This window comes from Lutjanus erythropterus, chromosome 14 (assembly GCF_056507025.1).
Source record: "Lutjanus erythropterus isolate fLutEry1 chromosome 14, fLutEry1.hap2, whole genome shotgun sequence".
Lineage (NCBI taxonomy): Eukaryota > Metazoa > Chordata > Actinopteri > Lutjaniformes > Lutjanidae > Lutjanus > Lutjanus erythropterus.
In genome coordinates, this window is record NC_139330.1 from 29,663,577 (window position 1) to 29,690,700 (window position 27,124).

Here is a 27,124-nt window from a genome sequence, read left to right on the forward strand (position 1 = left end):
ACCACCACACTGAACACCCGATGTGCATTTGTAACAGTGAGATAAAGGATTTCACTCTTGTGTAAATCAGAATTTGACATTAAAAAGACCAGAATTACAGATGGACCTAGAAAGTGAGGTATGGATTGTGCTGTATTCCATTATTATCTTTACAAATTTTTATTGAATCATCCAGAAAAACAATGTCTCTAATATGGACATTGAATGTGGAATGTGTGAATTTCTGTTGAATCTGCTCTAATGTCTCTTTTCATTTCTTCTTCTTGTGTTTCAGCTGGCCAGCTGGCAGGGAGCTCCTCAGTAGAGATGTACAGGCAGGTTCTTCTGGCTGGATGCCGCTGTGTGGAGTTAGATGTGTGGAAAGGACGAACGGCTGAGGAGGAACCTGTCATCACACACGGGTTCACCATGACATCAGAAATCTCTTTTAAGGTAAGTTGCTCCTGTGACGGTGTCAAATTTTGCTGCCAGACTGTCAGCAAGAAAGAGCAAATTTGATCACATCACATCTGTTCTCAGATGCATTCTGTCTGCATCAGCTTCTCAGTACTTTTACAGTGGATTAAAACACTTTACTGGTTTGAGCTCTCTCTTTAAAGGGACTGTTCACCCCAAAATCAAAAATACATATTTTTCCCGTGGTCTGCAGAGCTGTGTATACATCTGGATGATTTTGGCGTGAACTGCAGAGTTTTGGAGGTATCAGCCATACAAATGTCTGCCTTCTCTTAAATATAATGGGACTAAATGGCACCAAAAAAATACAAAAACCAGTATCACGTTCCAATAATCATGACCTGGTTACTCAAGCTAATCCATTGACCCTGTTGTGAGCAGTTTTATGTAGGAACCACTTTCTTTCTGTAGTAGAATCTACCAGAAGAATTTAGAATCGACTGGAACTACTTTCTTTCTACTAGAAAGAAAGTAGTCCCTACATGAAACTGCTCACAACAAGATCTGTGGATTATCTTGAGTAACAAGGTCATGATTTCTGGAAAGTGAAAGTGGTTTTGAATTTTTCAAATGTATTTGTTTTGGCACTACAAGCACCACAAGCCAAGTGGCATTTAGTCCCATTATACTGGAGAGAAGGCAAACATCTCTACAGCTGATATCTCCAAAACTCTGCAACTCACACCTAAAAAATCTAGATGGATAAATAACACTACAGGCCAGTGGAAAAACATGAATTTTTAATATTGGGGTGAACTGTTCCTTTAATGTTATCCCTCTCGTGGCAGTTCTCATAAAGACATAAAATGCCCCAGAATTTTACTAGAAATACTTTTTCGTCTTCTCTTCTGTTCCACGAACCAAATCATGAGGATGTAAAGCTGCTTTTATGGTCTTAAAGGGATAGTTTGGATTATTTGAAGCGGGGTTGGGTGAGGTACTGATCCACAGTCAGTGTATTACCTGCATTAGATTGTTTGGAGAGGCAGTAGGAGTGTGTAGGTGTAGGAAGCTAAGCAATGTCCTGCTGTGGACAGGGTCAGCAAGAAAATGTATTTTAGCCACCTTAAAAAGAGCCACATAAGAAAAATCAATATCAGTTCAAGTGTATGCTTTATTCATAACATTTTCACTGCTTCACTTTGCCATCAGAAAGCCTTTCTGAAGGGAAATCACAATTATATAAGCCAAATATTGCTCTCTTCCAAGAAAAAAGGAGTAATTTTACCTCACAGAAAGTGGGAGTTGCTGGTCAATCGTTGCCTTGATCAATTAGTTTGTATTTTTGTGTGACTTGAGTAAATCCGAACTAACCATTTAAAACACTGAAGTCGCACAATTACACAAACAAATTGAAGCAGCTGCGGATGTGGGTGAAAAACTCCTGTATTCAGCGAGGTGAAATGACTGTTTTTGCACAAAGAAGTCTGGTGGCTTTGAAGAGAGCAGTAAGTGTCTTACATAACAGCGGTTTCCCCTTGGAAAAGGTTCTCTGACGGCAAAGCAGGTAAAGCAGTGAAAACATTCTAAATACAGGGCACACTTAAACTGATATTGATTTTTTTTTTAGGTGACTGAAATTCATTTCACTGCTGACCCTGGTCTCAGCAGTACGTTGCTTAGCTTCCTACACGGCACTTTAGCTGCTTCTTCACACTGAGGGCACGCTGACCTCCATCTAGTTTAGATAACTGTGGGCACCGACTCTGGATAAATACCTCATACAACCCCACTTCAGAAAATCAGAACTATCCCTTTAACTACTGCAATATTTAGCCATTTGATTTGATGAGCTCAAAACTTGTACTGTTTGAAATAAAACTGAAAGCATGCTCTTTTTTTTAATTTTCCAGGAAGTGATTGAAGCTATTGCAGAGTGCGCCTTCAAGACCTCACCTTTCCCTGTCATACTGTCCTTTGAAAACCACGTGGACTCGTGAGAATCTTTGTCCTTATTTCATTATTGATTTATGTGTCAATTAATCTATATGGATGGACTGCAATGTCATATCTTTCTATCTATCTATTAGTTTGAAGCAGCAGGCTAAAATGGCTGAATATTGTCGATCTATTTTCGGAGATGCGCTGTTGATTGACCCTCTGGACAAATACCCTGTAAGTAACACACACACACACACACACACACAACTGCTGAACAACTTCAGATTGTGTCTTCTCAGCTAACTGCTAGCGGTTGTCTCCGCGGTGTGCGTCTGCAGCTGGAGTCGGGTGTCCACCTGCCCAGTCCTCAGGAGCTGATGGGCAAAATCCTCATCAAGAACAAGAAATCTCACAAACCCGCCAACAACACAGACACCAAAAGACTGACGGACCAACCTGCCAATCAGAGCAACGAGCCAGTGTCTCCTAGCAACAACACAGGAGGTAAGACACAAAGACACAAGGACTTTATTTCAGCCCAGAAATCCATGTTAATGTGTTCAGCTGTGACACACCGACAGTCTTTGTATCAAAAACACAAAACATACCATAATGATTCTGTGGTTTCTCTGGTTACCAGAACCACATATGGCTGGAAAATGTGAATGTGTGAGTGTTCAGACTTTAATTTAGTAGCACAATTTGTTAAATAGTTTTACAGCAGACATATGCCTTCACAAATATGACTCACATAAGCATCATTTATAAAAATGTACAATAATGTTGCTGCAGCGTCAGCACTGTGAGTGATGACTGGTGTATAGAGATTCAGACAACAGAGAATATTTTTACATATTTATTGACCAAATCGAAGGAGAGAGAGAGAAGGAGGATTTGGAGAGAGAGACAGCAAAATGTGACAAATATCACAGGCTGAGGATCATTTATGTTCAGGGGTTTATTTGAAAGGAGAATATCATTAGCATGGCAGTTACATCTTACTGCAATTTATAAAACATGTTTTCAATTAAAGTTAAAACATTAAAGTCATGATGTTGAAGGTTACTGCGCAAAAATATGTTAATATTTTCTGTATTTGGAGTCTCCTTACAAGAGCCTCCTTCAGAGGACACCTCACATCATTCAACCATAATTTCCATCATGATTTTGGCCAAATTGGGTAGTAATGGACTACATCTAATCAGGATTATGTAATCAGACTACAAAAAATATGCAACTATACAGTAATCAGCCCAGATTACATTTGAGAAAATGTGATATGATCTCTATGCTGAATATGTTCTACTGTGTAGGTGCACAGAGACGTCATTACTTGTATCTGTATCTGTTCAGCCAACAAAATGGTCAGTCTCTGTATCTGTATTCAGATAGAGAAAAGAACTTAAAATTAACAACTTAAAGTATCCACAACGCAAAGCTCTGACCTTTTTGTTTTACACTGATAATGATTTTTAAATGATGGATGCACTTCGTGGTGGTGAACTTGAGGTCACTGAGCAATAAAAAACTGGAAAAAAGAAAAACTTTAGAAATCACATGATTCTGTTTTACATTGGATATAAGAACTTTTTCTGTAAAGATATAAAAACTATCCTTCATTTGAAGGGAATAATAAAGTGGCAATGATGGTGCATTCATGTTTCTTGATGTTTTAATCTTACTGCAGTTTACAGTACCAGAATATTATACATATATATATTTAATAATATTATAATATTAAAATTGAGTATTTCTGTGAAAAAAAAACGTACTTAGAAGAAAGTAAAAAGTATTCTGAATGTTACTGTGTTACATTTTGGAAATATATTTTTTTCCCAAATAACAAGCAACTTTATGTAAAAGAAATATCCATCACATTGTTTGTGCTTTCCTGATTAATGTATTTGTATTTGAATGCATCCCTGCAACTATACATCAAAGTGACTTACTTCTCTCAGGTTGCCAGTTTTGTTAACGGTGAGTTAACTGAAAAATATAGTTTTCAATGATGATTCATGGGTGATGGAATTTTTATTCCCTTTTATTTATACATTGAAAACAGAATATGAACATTGTAAGTGCTCCTCCTGACAAAGTAAAAAAGAGAAAAAAAAAAATATAACATTTAATATTTCCGATGTTTGGCTTCAAAGTAGTCTAAAAGTTTTCAGGTTATATTGCATCAAAAAAAATACCATGTAATTTGTAACTGACTACATTTCAAAGTCGTCTGACCCAAACCTGCTGCTCCTTCTGCTCACACTGATGTCTTGATTTTCCTCTGCAGTCCTCTGCACCTCTTCTGGGATGTCTCAGTAATGAGCAGGACATCCCAGAAGAGGTCGGACGCTCAGAGCAGCAATTAAACAGCGGTGCAGGGGGAAATTAGGGAGACTTATTGACACGTTTGATGTGCAAATCCTGAAAGCAGGTCTGGGACCGAGAGCCCAGCTGGTACACAAAGAGCAGACTGGTAGCTGTGCTGAAGTACGTACTCATACACCGGCCGTGACCCTCTAGTCAGCGAATGCTTGAGTGGGCTGAATAATCACCTGCAGACAAGTTAAAGCACTGAGTTGTTTACAAAATCACAGGCATGTGTTTGGTTTATATTCTGAGCCTTTGTGAGTTTTCTACTTGAAATCACAGCACAGATTTGTCACTATGACTCAGATATTGTGCATGAGTGTCTTCTGCTGGTTTATTTAGTAACACTTCTTAAAAATAAGGACTCAGTTTACCACTTATTTACCATATTATTGTGTAGTGTCTGGATGACACTCTAAAGCATATATTTATCAGCTTTTTTTTTAAATAATAACAACAATAATAATGGTAATAATGATTATAATAATGATGTGCAGTATTTGTTCAAAGCAAAATGTGTCAAAATGCCATTTTAAATTAAAGGGAAAGTTCAGTGAATACATATTTGCTCCTGGCCTGTAGTGCTATTTATCCATCTAGTGTTTTTTTTTTTGTTTTTTTTGTCTGTGACGTGCAGGGGTTTTGGAGTTTTGGAGACATTGGCCATTACAGATGTCTGCCTTCTGTCCAGTATAATGGGATTAAGTTGCACTTGGCTGGAGCTCTCAAAAATATACATTTGAAAAATTCAAAACCAGTGTCTCTCTCCAGAGATCATGACACAGTTACTCAAGATAATCTACAGACCTTGTTGTGAATGGTAGCCGTAGATTTTAAAGTGGTTCCAGTTGATTCTACTGCAGAGAAAAAGTAGTTTCTACATGAAACAGTTCACAGCAAAGTCTGTGGATTATCTTGAGTAACCAGGTCATGATCTTTGGTCTTGATCTCTTGAAGCTCCACCACACGAGTGACATTTAGTCTCATTACATGGGAGAAAAGGCAGACAACTCTACAGGTAATATCTCCAAAACTCTGCACCTCTCACTAAAAAAATCTTGATCGATAAATAGCACTGCAAGCCAGGGGAAAAATATGTCTTTTTGATTTTTAGGGTGAACTGTCCCTTTAAATCTCATAATGCTGCAGAGATGTTCAAGCCTGCATATCATATTCTACAGACTTAAGAAAACATCTTTGTTTGGTACAGATCTCCGAAAAAAATAACACCATAATCATTTTAATATGTTTTTCAATGAAAATGAGAGCGAGGATGTAAAAGTGATCATTCTCTCTATATCACAAATCACATCGCAATCAATCCAAATATTCAAATAACAATTAAATAATAATAAGTAGATATTTTTCCCAAATCGTTCGGCCCTACCGTGATTAAAGACCTCTCAGCACCTTTACGTTTACTCTGTTTTATTTGTTGTGAGACAACAAACCTAGCTGATAAAAAGTCTTCCTTGTAATCACTTGTCTTCGGTAACCAATTTAATTTACTCAAGTACAAATTTGAGGTACTTGTACTTTACTTGAGCACTGGTGTAGAAACTTTGCAAAATCTGCAGACTGACATACTTTTTCCTAAGTAAGATTTTTAATGCAAGACTTGTAGTGTAATGGAGTATTTTTTCACGGTGTACTTTTACTCAGTAAGTAGTAAAAGTAGTTTGTAAAGAATCTGAATATATCCTCCACCACTTGTTTACACTTATATTTGGAAAAAGGCGAAGAGGTAAAGAGACAATGAGGATGAAGACTTGTTTAACTTTAATTTTAACAGAGATCGAGGCTGAGAGTGAGGAAGATGATGATGATGACGATGATGATGGTAAAAAGGTCAGTGGTGACGTCACACGAAGCTGAGGGGCGGTCGCCCTCGCTGCTGTCGCCATTTGTCAGTGTTTTATGAGTGTTGTTTATTTTCATTGTGTTGTTTATTCTTTACGCCATCGTTAAACTTGTTCCGCATTCTACGTGCCATTGATGTCGATGTTTATAACAACTGCTTTTTCCTGTTTGTGTTTTATTTTTTTCTGCTGTCTCTGTAGTGTGTTGCTGTTAAGTCAGTTTTTTCTGTTGTTGTTGTTGTTGTTTATTCTCAGTGTGTTCTGTTCTTGCTGTTTTGTGTTCTTATCCTTTGTATTCACAGTAGGCCTGAGTTTTAGCCATACAAGTGATACTCACTATTTACTGGTTTGATTGACTTTTGATTAAGAGAGTCCTCCGCCAATTTAGCATGACTTTCCTTTAAAGGACCAGTGTGTAAGATTTACAGGGATCTATTGGCATAAGAATGGCAGAAATGGAATATAATAGGCTATTTATTAGTTTCTATGATGGTATCACCTAAAAACAAGAATTCTTATGTTTTCATTATCTTAGAATAAGCTGCTTATCCTCTTCCATGTAGTCCAAGTTGCACTGCCGTGTTTCTACAGGTTCCCAGAATGAACAAACTTAACACTGGCTCTGGATATACATTTTTTCCATGTTGAAATCTGTAGCCTACATTACCCACAATGCAACTCAACCACAGACAGTTCAGTCGGAGATTTGGTCACGTTATATATTTGCAGATTCTTCAATTCTCTAGCCTCAAGCAGACATGAGGAGCGGCCTACAGAGATCTTACTTCTTTCTAACTCCCCTGATGTTATTTTTTTCCATTTTCAAACAGTCTTTGGACCCAACTGATGCTGACTCAAATGACATCACTTGAGGTCATTTATCAGATTTTGTGCAACTACCTCTGCAGCTTTTTTCAAATATACAGAAGAATTTACACATTTTGATGTGTAAAGTCTGCAGAGCGCCCCTTTACATTTATCTGCACAAACAGATGAGCTGAATGTTCAGGAAAATTTGTGGGGGGGAAACAAGACGATATGCAATCTGGTAAAACAAAGAAACTGCTGATGAAAATATTTCTACTCACATCAAAACGGAAGACAGAAATTAAACGGACATCAAACAGATCAGACAGCTGTGCCGGGTGAAACATAGTTCACTAGCAGAGAAATAGGATGAAAACAAATGCAAACAATAACAATAAAACAGGCCTGCTGTGAGATCTGATTGTGAGAGATGGTTACTGTGTTTGCATATGTGTGTGTGTGTTTTTGTCTGAAAGTTTATTTGGATGTCTTGTTGGAATTGGTTGTGACGTTTGTATAACTGTTCACTGTGGGATGATGATGCTGTTTTTTGCCACTAAGTGCTGCAGTACATGTGTATCTGTCCTGCGTATCTGTTGAATCTGCTGCATTCAACTGACAGCTGCAGTTCCCTCCCAGTGCATCAGACCATTAAACCCAGCACCGTGATTACAATATGTGAAACTTTACTCCTAAACTTTATTCCTGTTGTCATTTACTTCAGGGCTCAGCGGAGCGGGAGGCCGTGGCTACAGAGGAGATGTCAACTCTGGTCAACTACGTCCAGCCAACCAAGTTCAACTCCTTCGAAGCCTCCAAGAGTAAGAAAAGCAGATCAGAACCCGACACTTTGACATACTGACACACACTCTGTTTTATATTTCTCTCTGTGCAAGACTGGAACAGTACTCTCACAAAGCTGCAAAATCCTTCAGTTTCATTGCATGCCCAGGCTCAGTCTGTGCAGGGACCAACATTTATCAAATGAAGAATAATTTACAAAGAAAGAGCAGCAGTTTCTCTGTCAATGATCTCACTGTTTCTTGAAATTTGTGAGTAAATAATAAATCATGTGTCATTTTGACCTTTACTATGTGCTGCGTTTCCACCAAAAATAATCAGAACTTTTCTTCCCAGGAACTAATTTTCAAGGAAGCCTGTTGTTGTCTAAGTTTCCACCACGGTCTTAAGACCCAAGAATATTTTGCAAATGAGTCCACTGACATATGAAAAAGCAATGGTTTTCACAAGTCATTTTTGTGCACAACTATAAGAGCAATTGTCAGTCCCTCTGTTGTCTGCTTTGCTCTGTTACTCCATAGCAGCGTTTCCACCGCAGGAACTTTCCCCATGACTGGGAACCTTTGGAGGAACTTGGTGTGTTTTCAATGCAGGGACCAGACTCTAAATTAAGTTTTGGGGACATAGTTTTACACCCCAATCCAGTCCCTGCTTGTTGGGTTGTACCTTCCAAAAGTACAGGAACTTCGGGGGCGGGGCTTGCAAAGCTGAACATCGTTTGAGCACCGTACCCCCCCCCTGAAAAAAAGCAGGCACTTTTTGGGGAGTAAAACAATGTCCCCTGAACTTAATTTGGACCCTGGTTTAGACCCCTCCAAAGGTTCCTAGTTCCTAGTGGAAATGCAGCTATGGAGTAATAGCAGTAATAGTACTGTGGAGTAGTCAGCTAATAATTTGCCTGATCTAATTTGCTAATCTCTGTGGGTCTTTGGACCATGAGGGAAATGCAGACATGGGTTGAAGGAACCTTGTAATTCACTGAAATGTAGTCCCTGGGACTAGAAGTTCCAGGAACTTTGGGTAGAAATGTGGCTCATATTGATTTGCTGAAGCAAAACAAAAACAAAAAAATAAACTGGTTTGCAGCTGGAGAGTTTTCCAAATGATGGGTGATATAAAATGCTGTGTGTACTTGACAAATAAGGAATGTAAGCTGCACCCGCCAAAAGCCCTGTATTTTTGGAAAGCTCTATCCCAGAGAAGGGAGGGATGTAAAATAATGTCCCAGGAGCCTAATGTAGACCCTCATCCCTGCCGTGGAAATGCACTGAGTTCCTCCAAAGGTTCATATTCTCTACGGAATGTTCCTGTGGTGGAAATGCAGCAATATTTTAATATGAGGAATGCAAAGTTTGGGTCTTTACATTTTACCACAGAAGCATAATACTTTAAAGGCATAAAATTATTGCTAATGCTATCCAAAGAAAATGTCAGAATCATATTCAAACCAAGATAATGGCTGAAACATGTCTCTGTGTGTATTTGTGTGTGTGTGTGTGTGTGTGTGTGTGTGTGTGTGTGTGTGTGTAGAGGCAGCCCGCTGTTACCACATGTCGTCTTTTGTGGAGACCAAAGCTTTGGAGCACCTCACAAAGTCACCAGTGGAGTTTGTAGAGTATCCTTGGCAACAGTTACCACAGTTGCATCACACCATGGCAACTGCCTCCATACTTTGTGTTCCTCTTCCCTCTTTTGATGCTTTTTTGAATAAACCCTCAAAAGTCTGTCTCTGAACAACATTAAATATTAATTTTAGTTTTTATTAACAACGGTATTACTTTGAAAAGCTCTATACCAGTGTGTACCAGATATATATGATGATGTAACAAGTGTGAAAAACAAGTGTATTAGTAGTTTTAGTCAGAAAGTAGTGGAAGCAGGTGATGTAATATGTACACATACATGTAATTTTTACACAGAAATATTTAATTATGTACAATTAATGTTATAATTGGTGTCTTTCTTTTGAATTTATGCATGTGCAACTGGAAAATGTCTGTCTGATTTTCTGATCTTTTTTAAAATACTGGTGTTGTTGATCATGAAAACCATTTAACTCTTTGTAATTGTTCTTAACCTTATATTAACCAGATATAATAAATCCCAGCTGAGTCGTATCTACCCTAAAGGAACCAGAGTCGACTCATCCAACTTCATGCCTCAGCTCTTTTGGAACGCTGGCTGTCAGCTGGTGGCTCTCAACTACCAAACTATAGGTGAGAGTCCAGCCTTTGACCTCTGATCTCTGATCAGTCTAGCACCAGATTATAACTGTAACAACAACTGGAGCACCCGAGGCCTCAGCTGAAGCCTTTCTGTCTGTAACATACAGGTTTTTAGTATGAATGTCAGCTTTTTACCTTTTTGGCTTGTGACCCGTAAAATCAAAGCTAAATCTACTTTATTAAAGGTTACAGTTTTTGCAGGTTGTGACCAGTTCAACCACAGTTTTATTCTTCTCTAAGGTTGTTCTATTTGAATAATTTTTAGAGATACAGAGCTGAAAGTCTCCACTAATATACAAGAAAAGAGGAAAGCTTGGAAGTAACAAACATGTTTTGTTTTTCTGATATGCTATTTCCTTAGTCATCTCGTAACCCCCCACATTTATTTTCGATGTCTAGGGAGTAGCTGACCCTCAGGTTGGGAACCACAGCAACAGAGCAATGCAGTGCACAGAGCTGCAGATACTTGCTTTGGTTTGCTTTTTAAAGTTTTCTCTGTGATCCTCAAAACAGAAACACAAGATTCCCCTGGGTATTTTGAAATATGTTCTGTCCAGTGGTTGCACCAACAAGGACACATTTCTTTTAAGATTAATGCTAATCAGAGTGAACTAGGTTCAAATCCAGATTTAAAATTTGTCATTTGTCAGTTCTTAATGGTTACATCGTTGTCTAGTTAGCTAAAGAGTTAACAAAACATCACATTTTCTGCGAGCTAGCTAAAAAAAATAAAAAAAGAACAGCATTACATTATTTGCTAGTTATAGTTAATAAAATGTGACATTGTTTTCTAGTTATAGATGACAGAATGTTACATTGTGTGCTAGCTAGAAGTTAACAAAACATTACATTGTTTACTAGCAAGCTCACAGGTTAACTAAGCCTTCGATTGTTTGCTAGCTAGCTAAAAAGTTACTAATACGTTACATTGTATGCTAGCTGGCTAAAAAGTTTTTAAAAACATGTTATATTGTTTGCTAGCTAGCTAAAAGGTTAAAAAAAAAAGTTACGTTTGCTAAGTAGTTGAAAAGTTAACAAAATGTCACATTATTTGCTAGCCAGCAAAGGAGTTAACAGAGTATTGAATTGTTTGCTAGCTAGCTAAAACATTTGTATCCTAGTTAATTTAATCATGATGGGTCAATGGAGAAGCTCTGATTTCTCCTTCTTTGAGAAAAAACCCTGTTAAAAATTAATGATGCAATATGGCCAAATAACAGAAGATTAAAAAACAGCACAATACTACTTTCTTTTTTCTTTTTTTTATACAAATAATCTTTTTTCCTGCAGTTGCACTACAGGTCCTCCTACTTTGCTGCTCTTCAGCTTAATGGCTAAAGGAGTGTAACAAGTCACCTCAAGCCTTCGTGACCTCAAACTTAACATTATCCTTTGGCTCCAGATTTGTCCATGCAGCTGAATCTCCACATGTTTGAGTACAACGGACGGAGTGGTTACAAACTGAAGCCTGAGTTCATGAGACGACCAGACAAACACTTCGACCCCTTCACAGAAAACACAGTGGATGGAATCGTAGCCAACACCCTCTCTGTGAAGGTACAGCGGCAGCAGTTTCCTTTTGTTAAAGCCTTTCATGTGATTGTAGCACCTTACAGTACTTGTGAAAAATGAGACAAACCTGGTGAAAAACAGACGAACGATCCCTGCTGTAGCGCATGTGTGTATGTATATTTGCTCACACGTTTCTGCCTGTCTGTCCGTGTGTTGTAGGTGATTTCAGGCCAGTTTCTGACTGAGCGGCGGGTGGGTGTCTATGTGGAGGTGGAGATGTTTGGACTTCCTGCGGACACCAGGAGGAAAGCGCTGAAGACCAAAACCTCTCAGAACAACAACGCCATCAACCCAGTGTGGGACGAAGAGCCAATTGTCTTCAAAAAGGTGAGATACAGCAGAGAGATAGGAGGCAGCAACGTGCGCTGACATCTTTGCCTGGGTAGGCAGAGACCATCCATGTGGAATAAAGATCTGCATTCAAATAAAGCAGCAGCCAAAGTTCATATAATGCATGGATAGACAAAATGAAGTCTATAGTCGGCAAGTATGCCTACCTGAGGTGTTGGTTTCACATTAATGATCACAGCTCTATTTTCTTCATAAGATAATTGTTGAAAGTCTTTCTCAGTCAAGCACTAAAAAGTGCCAGTGGCTAGTTGGGAAAGGCAGCGGTGCCTTAAAATTTTAAGCTGACTGAATTTGAAAAGACATGATTCAGAGCAAATAAACTTTTCTAGTCAAATAAACTTGATATTTGAACCCGAGAAAACATGTTTAGGGCTGCAACTAACAATTATTTTCAAAGTCGATTAATCTGTTGATTATTTTATCGATTAATCGATAAATTGTTTAATCTGTGAAATGTCATAAAAATACAGATAAGTGTTTTCCCAAGCCCAAGACTGCATCCTCAAATTTCTTGTTTTGTCCACAACCCAGAGAAATTCAGTTTACTGTAATAGAGGACTAAAGAAACCAGAAAATAATCACATTTAAGAAGGCTGAATCAGAGAATTTTGCCTTTTTTAACAAAAAAATTGCCAAACCAACTATCAAAATAGTTGGCAAATATTTGATAATTGCTTAATAGTCAATTATTCAATTTATTGTCACCACTCTATTTAAGATATTGAGTTCAACCAACAACTCTTTAGTCTCACTGTTGCACATTACAAATAATAAATTACACATAAATTTGATTTCTTTTGACATTTTTTCAGTTTGAAAAGCCTCTTCACTTCACACAAAGTACTTGCATCTGCAGCTGCTTCATCATATATGTTTTCTTCAAACTATAAAAGCAAACAATATCAGGAGAGTTTTTGACTTTTTTCACACAAAAAAATACCAATTAATCGATTCTCAACATAGTTGCTGTTTAATTTAATACATGATTCATCTTTACAGCTGTAGCACAGATAGCGACAGAGGCACAGATAGCGTCTACCTCAAGATTCAGGAAAGATAGTTTTTAGGAGCAAGCTGTGGCAAAAGGAGCAAATTACACTTTTAAAACAACTATTCTGGCTAATATTTAGCAGGATCTAATCTTATACTGTCACTGTATAATCTGTCTGTTCCTGGTGTGACTTCTATCATCTGACAGGTGATTCTTCCTACTCTGGCTTCTCTGAGAATCGCCGCTTTTGAGGAAGGAGGGAAGTTTATTGGTCACCGGATTATTCCAGTGTCTGCCATAAGGCCAGGTAGTTCTTTTATTCCAGCCGTTTTTCTCTGCCTGTTCTGCTGTTGTTGTGGTGTTTGAGCACTGCACCTCTCAGAGATCCAGTCAGTGTGTGATGTCTTTATTTATTTATGCCGGTAAACTTTGAGTTTCATTCATGTTTCACTTCTGTGCATCACAGTTTGTCCTCTATTTATTAAAAAAAAAAAAAAAAAAGGTTTCAGCTTTTGTGGATGCAGCACTAAACCAGAAACCTCAATAGACAACAACTGTTTAAAAATGTTAAAACTTTCCTGAACTGGAATTAAGATAAATTACTATTGTCTTTACATGCAGATACTACACATTATTACATTAATCTTATGTTACTTCATGTTAACTTGTCAAGATTAAAGCACGCATTTGCTTTTGCCTCTAATGTCTGTGTCGACGCTAAATCAACTAATGTATTTGTCATTATTCAGACACTGCCAGTCTTTCAAACTTACCTTCCCTCCTCCCACACACAGTTTTTAAAAACCCATTAAAACAGCTCGCAGAGACATGCCGCTGCTTTGATAAATGTCACTCACCACTTTAAAATGAAATTACTTATAATTTTTCCTTGTAATCTTTATCCGTACACGACTAATGTTAGGCGTGAACTCTAATGCATGTCTCTCTCTGTCTCCTAACTATCTTGGCAGAGTCCTACATAATTGTTCAACCTTCATAACTCAGACGATGGTAACATCAGACTCTGTCTTGTCAAATGTTCCCTTCAGGTTATCGTTACATCGGCTTGAGGAATGAGAAGAACCAGTCTCTGATTCTCCCGGCTGTGTTTGTCTACATCGTGGTCAAAGATTACGTCCCGGACACTTTTGCAGGTATGAATCTCAAGTCAGACTTTCCCCTTCATCAACACTTGAACATGGTGTCGCACAAACAAGTGGGCAATATCAATGATTTTTCTGTTTTTTCTCTTTTTTAAATGAAATGTGACAAAACCGACATTAAAGAACATATGAAAAAGAACATGTAAAACTTTCATTTGCTGTGGACATTCATGCAAGAGTTATTTTTTGTGCACTCTGTAGCCCTACAGCCAAATTTGCACTTGTTCACTAGAAATCTAAATGTCAAATAGGCAGACTGGAAATTATTGAGGACATTTATGCTCCTTTGCTCTCTAGAGCCACCTGCAGGACAAATACTTAGCAATGCACAGAAGACAGAAAATGTTTCCTCAGTGCTGAAGCACCTATTTGTCTGGTGAAGTAACAACACGAAACAATTCAGTTCAATACAAACACCACACTGTAAAAGTGCTTTGTTACAAGTAAAAGTCCTGAGCTGAAAATGTTAGTTGAGTCAGTGTTTCTCAAATGGGGCACTAACACCCAAAGAATACTTTAGAGTACTGCACTGGTACTTGAGATTTGTTTTAAATGTTAATTTTAGAAAATATAAGTCATGCATAAGCCCTAAAATACTTATACAATAATAAGTTCAAAGTGTAAGTTTGATTAAACCACATTTTATATTCAGCATTTTCAGTGTAGTTGTTAACTGCCGAAAACTCTCAACTGCTGTAAAACCTGACAGAAGAAGAAAGCAACAAACACAATCACGCTCACTGTGAGTGGGAAAGCAGTTTCTGTACTCAATGACAAAAATCAAGAAAACGGATTTGTTGTGGAAACAGCAGTAATACAGCTCAAAATGCAGAGAAAGAAATGAAAAAGAAAGCGAAAACAGAAGCAGCCGTCAGTATCAGGAGGAATATATTTTAATGTGACTGAACTTCCTGCTCTCTCTTTCTTTTACTTCGTTTATTACAAGACAAGGGACAAAAGAGTACAAGTAGGAAACAAAACAGTAAAACAGTATGACAACGTGAAGGAAACAAGAACAGCGAATAAAGGGATAGTCTAACAATTTTGTTAGGGAATAATAGCAGGATAGTTATGTGAATTGTCATACGTTGGTTTGATGGCATTTTTTTTTCTAACAAAAATATTTTGCATTGATCAGGCAGTACATGCTGAACAAATATTTCAAAGGGGGTACATTACTGAAAAAGGCTTGAGAATTACTGAACTAAGATTGTAAGTATGTAAGTTTATCAGGAAAATGCACTTTAAGTATTTAAAGTAAAAGTACTAAACACATCACAGTTCATTATGTATTATATAACAATATTATTATGACTCATGCATGTTTTGTTTTGGACTGCAACTAATGATTATTTTCATTATGGGTGAATCTGCTGATTGTATGCTTTGTAAAAATCCTGAAAATAGTGAAAAATGCCATCACAATTGCTCAGAGCCCAGTGTGACACCTTCACAGCGCTTGTTTTGTCCAACCAGCAGTCCAAACCTCAGATTTTTAAGAAATTCTCACACACTTCTCTCACAGTCTTCACACTTACGTAGCTGGAAACATGAAGTGATTGAAGCGATTACCGAAATAGTTGCCAAAAGGTTTTGTGCAACTTTGTTATCTCTTTTCTGGCAAATGAACTACACTCAAGTGTAGGGAGGTGGAGGTGGAGGTGGAGAGAGAGAGTCTGTAACTGTTCAGTTCAGACATGTACAGAAAGTGATATTACACTTAATGGATAGTGAAAAGGCATCCAAATGAAGTCATAAACAAAAGAAATAAAGGATTCAAGAGCATTCAGTGCGTTTAAGAGGCACTGGATCATTTACATGATATTATTGTGTATTATTAGCATCATATCAATATTGATTTTTTTCCACAGTTATTGTCAATATTGGTATAACACAACACTTCTAGTTGTCCATTAATTGTCCGTCAGTTGATGCTTTGATTAATCAAGTAATCATCTCAGCTGTACTTGAATATACTGTTTGGTAGTTTAAGTTTTTAAGTATTTATCTGTCTCTACATATTTCCTCTCTAGATGTGATCGAAGCTCTGTCCAACCCTATTCGCTATGTCAACCTCCTGGAGCAGAGGTCCAAACAGCTGGCGGCTCTGACACTGGATGACGTAGAGGAGGAGACGCCGACTGAGGTCAGTCGTGTTTCTCATGTTTTTTCCTTCTTTGTCGTGAATTTGTCTTTGTAACTGTGGTTGGTGTCGTTCTTCAGGATGAGACTGACAGTACTGCAGAGCGCAAGAACGATATGAAATCAGCTCCGCTGGAGAACGGGCTCAGCCCCACCTCTGGCCCTGCAGGCCACACCCCCATCGCCACAACACCCAAAGCGTCTGCGGCCAATCAGCAAGCAGCTACGACGGGTAATAACTGCCTACAGCTCTCCTTTAAAGAGAGTTTAATAAAGATCTTACATATGCTAATGATCAAAAAATAGCTCTGGTACTATTCTGTTGATTTTATTGTTGTTTTGTGTTGTTGATTTTGTCTTTTCTACATTTTAGATGCAGCCAAACCAGCAGCAAAAACTGAAGATCTGGTTTTAAGTGTTTTGATAGGTCAGTACAGTGCATTGCTGTATATTTGTTTTTCAAATGCTCAGTATGCAATCAATCAACAATAATTAATTAGATAAAACCAGATATATTTAATGTAATTTAGTTTACGAAGACAACACTCAACAATCAACGTGTGTGTAAATGTGCCAGTTTTAGCCAGCTGGCTCATTTTCCACTACAGTCCTTTGTAGTTTTTGCGTGAACATAAATTACAGTGTCGTCTGCATACATGTTGACTTCACACCCTGTGCAGACTGATGGTAAATCATTTTTTGTATAGACTGAACAGGAGAGAAAGAGGAAGAAGTTACAGTTGCAGTTACACTGTACTTGTACATGCAAGATAGGAGTTGATATAATTCAGCATGTTAGCGGAGAGATTGAAGTTGACCTGTTTACAGATGAGTGTTTGGTGGTTGACTGTATTAACATTCAAAAATGCGTATAAGCCTATAAGATAGATGAATGTGTGTGTGTCTGTGCTTGTGGTTAATTGGTGGCGGTATTATAAATTATTATATTATTCAAAAATCCAAGTACTCTATTCTTTTTTCAGCATCTTGTAATGACTTATTTAACAGATGTTTTTGGTGGTGGCATTTAAAAATGATATTAATTATGGGGCTTCAACTTGAAGAAACTTGAAGTTATTGTTGACTTTTAATTTTTTTTATTTAGTTGACTTATTTTTTATTTATTTATTTATTTATTTATTCAGTTTTTAGTCTCAGTTTGTTTAGACTTAGGCAACAAAACTACTTGGTCAGGTTTAGGAAAAGATCATGGTTTGACTATGGTAATAAGCAGAGCCGGTTTGGCTATATTTAGTTATTTGGCTATTTCATCGCAGGTGCAAAAAGTATTGTTGGCTATGGACACCTGGGTGCTTGTCTCTGTCATGCTAGGCTATATAACTCCGGGTGTAAGCAGACACATTGGCTATTCCACCCTGGATGTCAGTATCACTGTTGGCTACTGACACCTGGGTGCTAATAGCCTAAAAAAAAAAGACACCAGAGAAAGATGTTAGAGCTTTATTAATTATTCATATATACTGTACCAGATGTCCCGGTGTGCGCCATGGAGAGTCTACAGCAGTCAAAGGTTTACCAGAAGGAGCAGAGGCGTCAGTTTAAAGAGCTGAAGGAGTTAGTGAGGAGGCACCAGAAGAAAACCTCAGAGCTCCTCCGAGAGTTCAACAACAAGTACAAGAAGATGGCCAGACAGTGCAGCAAGAGCAGGTATACACACACACTGTGTGTCTGGTGGGGATAATGAGTACGGCGGTGTGTGTGCATGTATGAGTTTTTACATCTGTTCATCTTCCATAAACTGTTGCAGGCTTGGTTTTAAAGCTAGAGTGAAGATAACAAATAAACAGGCCAGAGTGAGGCTACATTTTGGTGAGGAAAATCAGTTCTATGCCAAAACATGAACCTTCTGAACAGCCACAACTTCCACTGAGACATGCAGGCTCTGACCTATTAATAGTCAACATCAAGTGTAAATTGTTCAGATTTTCTGATAATCTGAGTGTAGTGAGTAAAGCCACCTGGTTGCTCGTAATGTTCTAAATCAATAACAAAATGTTCTTAAGTTAAGTGAACCCAGGACGCTGGGTAACAATACCATTATGCTATTTTATGTATCTTAAAGAGGACTGGAACTATATTCTTCACAACACTTTGGAAAAACTTTGCACACATCGAGACAGAAAAACTTACCCTATACTACAACAAACTTCATTTAAAACTTTGTACATCTCAGTTGATTGCATCTGGCAGCCATTGCAGTAGGTGCTTCACCATCTATTGCCTGGGGCTTGAACTCAACTGAGCGCACTCTTCTAGTTTTAAGTATTTCCTCTTCTCACTTTACATCATATTACTTTTTTATTAATTGATTATTTCATCATTTCTCTTTCTTGTTCATAGGAATTGAGGTAAACTCATTTATTGTTATGTAAAACTCTGCAACTCATCAGTAGTCTAGACTTTGTCCTGTGTTTTCATTTGATGCATATCTGAGTTTTTGTTTGTGTCTGTGTGTTCTACAGGGGATCGTGTTCTGACAACGAGAAAGACGAGCGCCTACAGCAACTGAGAGACGAGCAGCACCAGCAGCTTCTGGCTCTGAGGCAGGAACAGTACTACAGTCAGAAATACCTACAGAGAGAACATATTAAACTGGTAAACTGCTGCTGACACTCACCTTAAGCTCAGACCATGTCTCTATATTTGGATGAACTAATTTAAAGCTCCCTTTCGACTGTAGATAGTTTCTTTCAAAGTAAAATTCCCCAAAATGACTAAATGCTAACCAAATGCCATTGAATTATAACAGAGTATAACAATATAGCATTAACAAACAAAAATATTCCATGGTATATAATTAGGTCAACTTCCAGTTCTAGTTCTAGTTGTATGTTCCTCAGGCGTTGTGTTACATTGACCCAATAAGCTTTGGACACAAATGTAAAATCTAAGCAGAGTTTGTGTATCCTGCAGCTGACAGAGCGACTGAGCAGCCTGGCTGAAGAGAGTCACAACGCCCAGATGAAGAAACTCAAAGACATCTGTGAAAAGTAAGTCGCAAACGTTGGACTAAATGACACACATTATGGTGTGAGGAATTACACAAAGAATTACACTGTTAAAATCCAGTTTCGTAATGCTGGTACAAGTCCAAGTAAAAAGCTTGATGCAATGAAAACGAACAAATCTGAAAAGTAAATCTTTAAGAAACAAATCCAATGTATTATTATGCTTAAAAATAATAAACCTATTTTTTAATGGCCTAAAATTACAAGTAGATCTGTTGCAGACATTTCTGACTTTTTGACAAAGGCCATATTTGATTTTAGAATTGTTATTTTCCCATCAAAACAAACTAATGTAGCATAATATCTTTGTATTCATATTAAATTCTTAAATTGAGGCTATAATCTAGTAAGAGTAGGTCATATTTTAATCTGTTCAATGTGATGCTTTATGTTTAATATTTTGGGCTGATTAGAACACTGTTTCCCAACCTTTTTTTTTCTTTTTTTGTAATTAACGCAACTCAGCTTTATTTATGTAGCACCTTTCATACCCACATTCAGCCCAACATGCTTCATACAGCAAAATTAAAACAAAAAGAAACAAAAAACAAATCAACAAAAACTACAAGAATAAAATTTACAGTAAAATGTTTAAAATAAGTCAAACAATAAGTCAATAAGTCATGGAAATGAAGTAAAAGAAACACCAGGTGTTAAAATCATATAAAAACCAATGATTGAATCTTCAAGGCATAATATGCAAAATTTTCAAAAAAAAAAAAAAAAACTAATAAACATAGACTCATATAAACATCATCTGTCTCAATCATCGTGTGTGGTGGTTGCTGTATCTGCTTGTATTTACTTATTTTCTCATTATTTTGCTGCTCGGGATGTTTTACCAACCCAAAAACACTGGTATTTGACATCGTGGGAATGAAACTCAACAATCAAATATCTTTCTCATGTGTTTACAGTTTGGACAAATCTATCTTTAAATAACCAACATCACTCCCAATTAAAACTTAAAAGTTAAAATGTGTAGGTCTAATTTTGACGACCTCAGAGCAGACAAAGCCTTGGGGACCCCCTGGAATTTTTGCCGCCTCCCTGAGAGGGGCCCAAACCTCAGGTTGGGAACCAATGGATTAAAACATCTTAGGGTAGGCCATTAGGCATCTATTTTTTTAACACACTGTCTTTTTTATTGGTATGTATAGTCATATAAAATACAATAAATCACACATTCAGGTAGAAAAACACAATATAACTCCCACAACAGAGCTTCACCCCTATTATAGTGTTATTGTAATAAAACAGAATTGTAACTTTTTTTTGCTCATTTATTATCTATTTCTATCTTTATTTTGTTTTGTTTTTTTTAACAATTCTATTGCATTTTTAAATTTTATGTAGTTTGTCTCACCTACAACTTTTGTTACACTGAATTTATTTATTTATTTATTTTTTTTTTTATTGTCTATGAAATTAAAAGTCACAAATAAATAAATAAGTGAACCATATGTAACATGGGCTCAGTAGTACAAAACCACATTATCAGTTGCATCCATTTTTTCTATATAGTTTAAATGTTATTGCCATATAGCACAAAGTTTCTGATCATATCCTCTTGTAAAACAATGAATTTTATGTATCATAAGCAAATTGAAGAGGCATGTGTCAAAACTTCATCAGGAAGCCCTCAGCCAGAAAGCATCTTTTTCCACGTTTTCTGTGACACTTTCTCTGTTTTAAGACCACTCCCTGCTGCAGATACAACCGTTTTCAACACCAAACTGAATATTTTTAACCACTTTCTTCACTTTGGATGTTTTTTCCTGCTGCTGCAGGGAGAAAAAGGAGTTGAAGAGGCAGATGGATCGAAGGAGAACAGAGAAGATCAACCAAGCGAAGACCAAAGAGAAACATCTGGCTGAAGAGTACGATCCATAAACACGCAGGCACACACAGATTTCAATCCACTGCACCTCACCCCAGACACCTGCCGCAGCTCCTTCATCTACCACACACACTGATCCATCCAGCTAGTCTTGTCAGGAAAGAAAAAATTGCTCAAACTGAACCCATCTGACTGTGTCCCCCCAGGGAGAAGATTGAGATCAATAAGTCCTACGTCAATGAAGTCGTCCAGAACATAAAACGGGTGAGCGGAGGATGGAGAATCTGGGTTAAAGCAGCGCAGGATTTTTTTTTGATGGGTTTTTCTATAGACTGAAAACTGCCGAGACAATGATGAAAATTTTATGTTTCTGTCTCTTCACCGTCTCTCTGCCCCATGTCTCCGCAGTGATAAAACGCTTCATAAGACTCTTTGACTGTCTGTCTGTGCCTCTGTCTGCAGCTTGAGGAGACGCAGGCGAAGCGCCACGATCAGCTGGTGGAGCAGCACAATGAGCTCATGCAGGAGATTCAAGACCAGAAACCAAAGGTAAAATCATCATGTTTAAGGACTGCCCTTATTTCTTCCCTTGCCTCAGTGAAATGTGCCTCCATACTTACCATTTCTGCTTGAATGCGCCACAGACCAAGAACTTTCTCGTCCACGGAGCTCCAAGTTGCTGCTGCTGTCTGTGGCTGCGCACCCACACAGTTTATAATCAGTACTGACGTCAGCGCGGAGCGTTTGAGTGATATAACGTGCCCCCTGGCAGCCATATCTGGAGCTGCTCAACTGTTGGCAGTAATGGCTGACAACAGCTGGTTGCATTTCGAAATGTACAACCCATCTGTCTCAACAGTAGGAAATAATCAAGGCAAATTTCTGTGTTGTTTTTGACTGGAGGTTGACTGGATGAAGTGAGTCATCGCCAGTTTCACTGCGCCTGTGTTTACATAATTGAATGTTTACATAAACCATCAGCAGACAATCAATCTGAACAGAATCTATAATCAATGGGCGTCATGCAGGACCCACTCATATGTTCTCAAGTGGTCATTTAAATTGACTATTAGCATTACTGTCAGACCTGTTGGCTGTATCTTCACACGCAGGGTTATGTAAGTTGCTGTCCAGGGGAACATCCTCCATTGTCTGACAGCGCTCTGACGTTTTTTTTTTTTTGTTTGTTTTTTTAAGCTATTTTCATATCGAACCATTTCTTCTTTATTTCAGTGACAGTACGACCCTCAGGTTACACAACATCAACTCCTTATTTTTTCCCATGCCTCGGCTCTAGCAGGTCCCTTAATTCCGCCGCTGGTGCTGTTCAAGTTATAGACTTTCTTTTATGGATCTCCAAAAGCAGAACTTAAAACTCTGAACTCGTAAAGTTCTTGTTTTCACAAATGAAGATCTCATGTGGAGACGTGGATAAGAAACTGAAAAACAAAGAAGGGATATTACACCTCTAACAAGTTCTGCTGAAGCCTGTGGGAGATGCGGTGTCAATCACAGTATTTGGAAACAAATGCACACATTTGGTAAAATCAGTCAGAATGCTGTGTTTTTAGTGTTTTAAAGGCATTTCTTCATCAAAAGTCAGGTTTTTGTGTGCTTCTCCATGCATCTCTGGTAAGCTTCAGTAGAACTGCCACCAAAATCTGGAACCAAGCAGAACATAAAATGTTCCATAGTGAAGTAATGTCCCCTCCTTTTTTTTAATCTTCCTTGAAATATAGGACAGTAGCCTCAATAGTGTTTTTTCAACTTTATTTTTATTAAGGTTTTCCAGTTACGACAAACATTACTTACCAATCAAATGGTCCATCTCGGCAAATATGGTAAACTATCAAATGCATGGGCAAGTAAATAAAATCTGTTATTAAACCAAAGGTGAATATGCAGATATTTTAGGAATTACAATGTACAAAAAATCTTGACGTTCATGGTCATCTACACTTCATGATATTTAAGTTGCCCAACCCAACACCCACACTAGTTTTTGGCTTTATTTAAACATTTCAAAATTTTGTTCCAAAACCCCATGAAGCTCGCCTAGACATAGATAAGTTTCCAGATTTCCCTTAATCCATATTTTTTTTTTAGCATTTAACCTTTCATAAACAAAGCGTGCACTGCTGTAGCAAAATTGTTTGGCAGAATAGACATCTGTATTAAAGGGGCAGTCTGCAGCAATTTAACAGCATCATAAATTATATTCATGACAGAAAGTTTATTTAACTTTTCTATAAATGTTACAGCTGCAAAAAATAGCCTAAAGGAGGTCAAAGTCTATAAAGGCCCAATGTTCTTGGTGATTTATTTTCATAATTACCCCGTCTGGGTGGAGTAATAATTTTTAGTGATCAGCACGGCGTGCTGTCATGCTGATTTGAGCAGAACTTCTTTTTCTATAATACCTTTTATTATGTTGCTAACCATGTCAAGAACCACACCCCAACTTAGCAACAGATTTCTGTTGTCAGGAGTGATTTGTGAATCTGACGTGGCACACTTGTACGAGCTTGTTGTATGAAAAAAGTAAGAGAAAGTTAAGGTAAGAATATAATGTTTGTGCGTGAGGCCCGATCAAGGTGAGTCACAATTCCTTTGTCTCTACAGCTGCAAGGGGCCGTGGAGGCAGATTTTCAGGAGAAGTTCCAGTGTTTGCCCGGGGAGATTGAAGACTTCCTGCAGGACAGGAAGACAGAGTTCAGAGGTCACAGCAAGTCCAGATCATCGACTCCACACGAGGCTCTGTCAGAGGAGGACTGAAGAGAAACGTGATGTGGGGGAGTGAGGGAGCGCGAAGACGAAGAATCAGTCGAGTCGAGAAAGGACAACGGATCAGAAGGAAGAGGAAAGGCAGGGAAGTAAGACAGGCAACACTGATGAAAGGGTGGTGAGGGTGTAAAACGAAAGCAAGCAAGCAAGAGGAGATATCAAGATTATAAAGACTGTTAATTTCTTTTTTTTTGGAAGAATGCTTTAATGATTTATTTTTTGATTCCATTCGAGCATGCACTTTGCTGTACTTCAGCTTTTAATCAGAACCCATTAAGTCTTATTTTCTGTCATCTGTTACTTTGACAGACAACTGAAACTCTACAGTTTGTACTGCATGACAACTCTATCTATCTATCTATCTATCTATCTATCTATCTATCTATCTATCTATCTATCTGACAGTTTGTGCTATTTCTGTTCATACATCAGACTTGAGGCCTGTCTCTGTTCTGTATGCACATGGAGAGACGTTCTACAGTGGCACTCAGTCGCCACGATCAAAACAGCTGCCGGCACCTCAACTATTTTTAAGCATTTATTTATCATTATTAGCGATGTTCTATCTTTCTCAGTCACATAATTGCACACATCCCCACACTTCTACCCAGCACATCCACAGTCTGATCTGTTGGCAATGGAGCAGCTGGAGGCTGATGGCTTCGCTCAAAGGCAGCGGTGGTAAAGGGGGAGGGGCTTACAGTACAATCCTCTTTCATTTTCTCCACCCTGATTTATCCACCACACCTTGCTTGTCTAAAACTGAGTAAACTAAGTTCAATTGGAAATAATGATGCGCATTGTAACAAAGGGCTGTACTAAATCGTTTGAACGCCATCTCAGCATTAATCAATAATAATTGATGGACATAATATAAACTGCACCTGCTGCATGCAGCTTGACCTTTGCCACAGCTGCGAGGATGAAATACAAAGTTTATTACCTGCGATCTGTCACTGTCTGTCTGAACAGCCTCGTGGAAGTTATATTTTACGATTCTCCGTATTAAAAACAAATGAAATTTGTTGAGACAGATTCAATATTATATTTGCGTTCAGAGGTTTCTGCTGTGACTTCAGCAGAGGGCTGGCACCATGCACACTGCTACGTTAGAAACAGCCAGCCTAATGAATTTAGTGATCACTTAAAATTGAAAAGCAAAACTCTAAAAAAGCTCTCATTCATCTGGTGTGAGATTTTGGACGGGTGATTCAGGAACTTTTGGCTTTGCCTTTCTTCAGTGAGAAGAACGTTTTGCCAGGAGGTTTGGAGGTAAATCCATCATATGCAGCCATCTCTGCCAGTTTTTTTTACGCAGAAGCATTTAAATAATGTGCGACTCCAGTGATCTTGAAGCTTTGGGCTTTCACTTGGAATTTTGTCTGCTTTTCCAAATGTCACAGCAGACCTCAGTCCATTGCATTTTATCCCTCATTAAAGCACAGCGCACACTTTGCTTCCTCGTTGTTTAATCTTTTGAAGTGTTTCCACACAGAGCTGGTGGCAGACATCATGTTGTGTTAGTCTAATTTAGATGGTAGAGCCACAAGTTACAGCACTAATTGCATTAACAGTCAGAGGGGTTTCAATACATGGCTTTTTGTGCTTGTTAACTAATTAATTAAAACGCTCGGTGAGCTCGGCTGGTAACACAAGACGCACTCTGCGCCTCATCACGTCAGTGAAATATGAAGAATAATATAGCATATGTAATAGGACTGTATGACTGAATTTTAAGGGAATAAAAGGAAAGGAAAGGAGGATGATTTTTTTTTTTAATTTTGCTTTCTGAGAATAAATTAAATGTTGGACTTCCAGTATTAGTGCCAGACACAAGAAAAAAATAATCATGAGAATGAAGAATTGTTGTTCAACTTTATAGTCAACATCATGACTTTATTCTCAACAGTTTGACTATATTCTTAAAATGCAAAATGTAATTAAATTGATCCAAACATTTCCGACAACCCCAGAGTGATATCAAATCCTAAATTCAAACTTTATTGAAAAAAGCTCCAAAATTCACATTTTTTTTAATCTAATGACATATTCTGCATCAGTCCATATTTGTTTGTGTTAAGACTTTCAAAAAGAGAAATTTGCACCTGTATTAACACAGCCTTCTAGCAGCAATGAATTACATTTATGTTGGCGAAACTAACAAGATATGCTCATTGAAAAGAAGTTTCGTTAAAAAAAACGAATTGATTTTTTTTGTTTTAGGGTGATTACATCATAAAATGAGATGCCTGACATTCAAAGCTTTATTTGACACGACCTAAACAGAGGCTTCAAATGTAAATGAAAATACATGTGGTACAGCCCTATTATAACAGTACTGGATGAAGATAACACACATACCATGGTGTAATGTGAATGCAGTTAACTTTTAAGGATGGGAAAATACACAGACACACACACACACAGAGTACTTGTCACAGTTTTTTATGGTTTTATATTGCATAAATCCATCTAATGTCATAATATTTGAAAAACATGTTACCGGGACTTTATCATGTTTTTTTGTTGTTTTTTTTTACTGTAGGGTTATTGTTCATGTAGAAGCTGACAGTCAGTTATATAACAAATAGGACCTTGACAGGATTGTTGAGAACCTGAATGAGTTAAATGTGATTTCAGAGGACAAAGAAATACAGTAAAGACACAGTAAAGAACTGATACTTTGTATTTTACAAGATTTATTCTTTAGACTACCACTGGGTCATTTATTGTGTCCTCGATAGGTTGATTATGCACTTATTTATTTATTTATTTTGGTATTAAAATTTATCTCAATGGCAATTTCTGTTAAGTTATTAAAAATATATATCATAGCATGACTGTTAGCCTAAGACA

General features: G+C 37.7%; 1 protein-coding gene across 1 annotated transcript in view; it reads left to right on the plus strand.

Annotated features, from left to right (window-relative positions):
* Positions 1-25,423, plus strand: part of plcb1 (phospholipase C beta 1) — a 46,926-nt gene extending 21,503 nt beyond the window's left edge. The window contains exons 11-32 of the mRNA XM_084735734.1: positions 275-432; positions 2,310-2,392; positions 2,487-2,571; positions 2,676-2,841; positions 6,497-6,552; positions 8,095-8,191; positions 9,702-9,786; positions 10,263-10,387; positions 11,799-11,953; positions 12,128-12,295; positions 13,518-13,617; positions 14,360-14,464; positions 16,507-16,619; positions 16,697-16,847; positions 16,989-17,042; positions 18,106-18,283; positions 19,099-19,231; positions 19,550-19,626; positions 21,435-21,524; positions 21,691-21,748; positions 21,947-22,033; positions 24,107-25,423. Of these exons, the coding sequence (XP_084591860.1) occupies positions 275-432; positions 2,310-2,392; positions 2,487-2,571; positions 2,676-2,841; positions 6,497-6,552; positions 8,095-8,191; positions 9,702-9,786; positions 10,263-10,387; positions 11,799-11,953; positions 12,128-12,295; positions 13,518-13,617; positions 14,360-14,464; positions 16,507-16,619; positions 16,697-16,847; positions 16,989-17,042; positions 18,106-18,283; positions 19,099-19,231; positions 19,550-19,626; positions 21,435-21,524; positions 21,691-21,748; positions 21,947-22,033; positions 24,107-24,259 (2,477 nt within the window). The 3' untranslated portion in view covers positions 24,260-25,423. The remainder of the gene's footprint in view (positions 1-274; positions 433-2,309; positions 2,393-2,486; positions 2,572-2,675; positions 2,842-6,496; positions 6,553-8,094; positions 8,192-9,701; positions 9,787-10,262; positions 10,388-11,798; positions 11,954-12,127; positions 12,296-13,517; positions 13,618-14,359; positions 14,465-16,506; positions 16,620-16,696; positions 16,848-16,988; positions 17,043-18,105; positions 18,284-19,098; positions 19,232-19,549; positions 19,627-21,434; positions 21,525-21,690; positions 21,749-21,946; positions 22,034-24,106) is intronic.
* Positions 25,424-27,124: the final 1,701 nt, after the last annotated feature.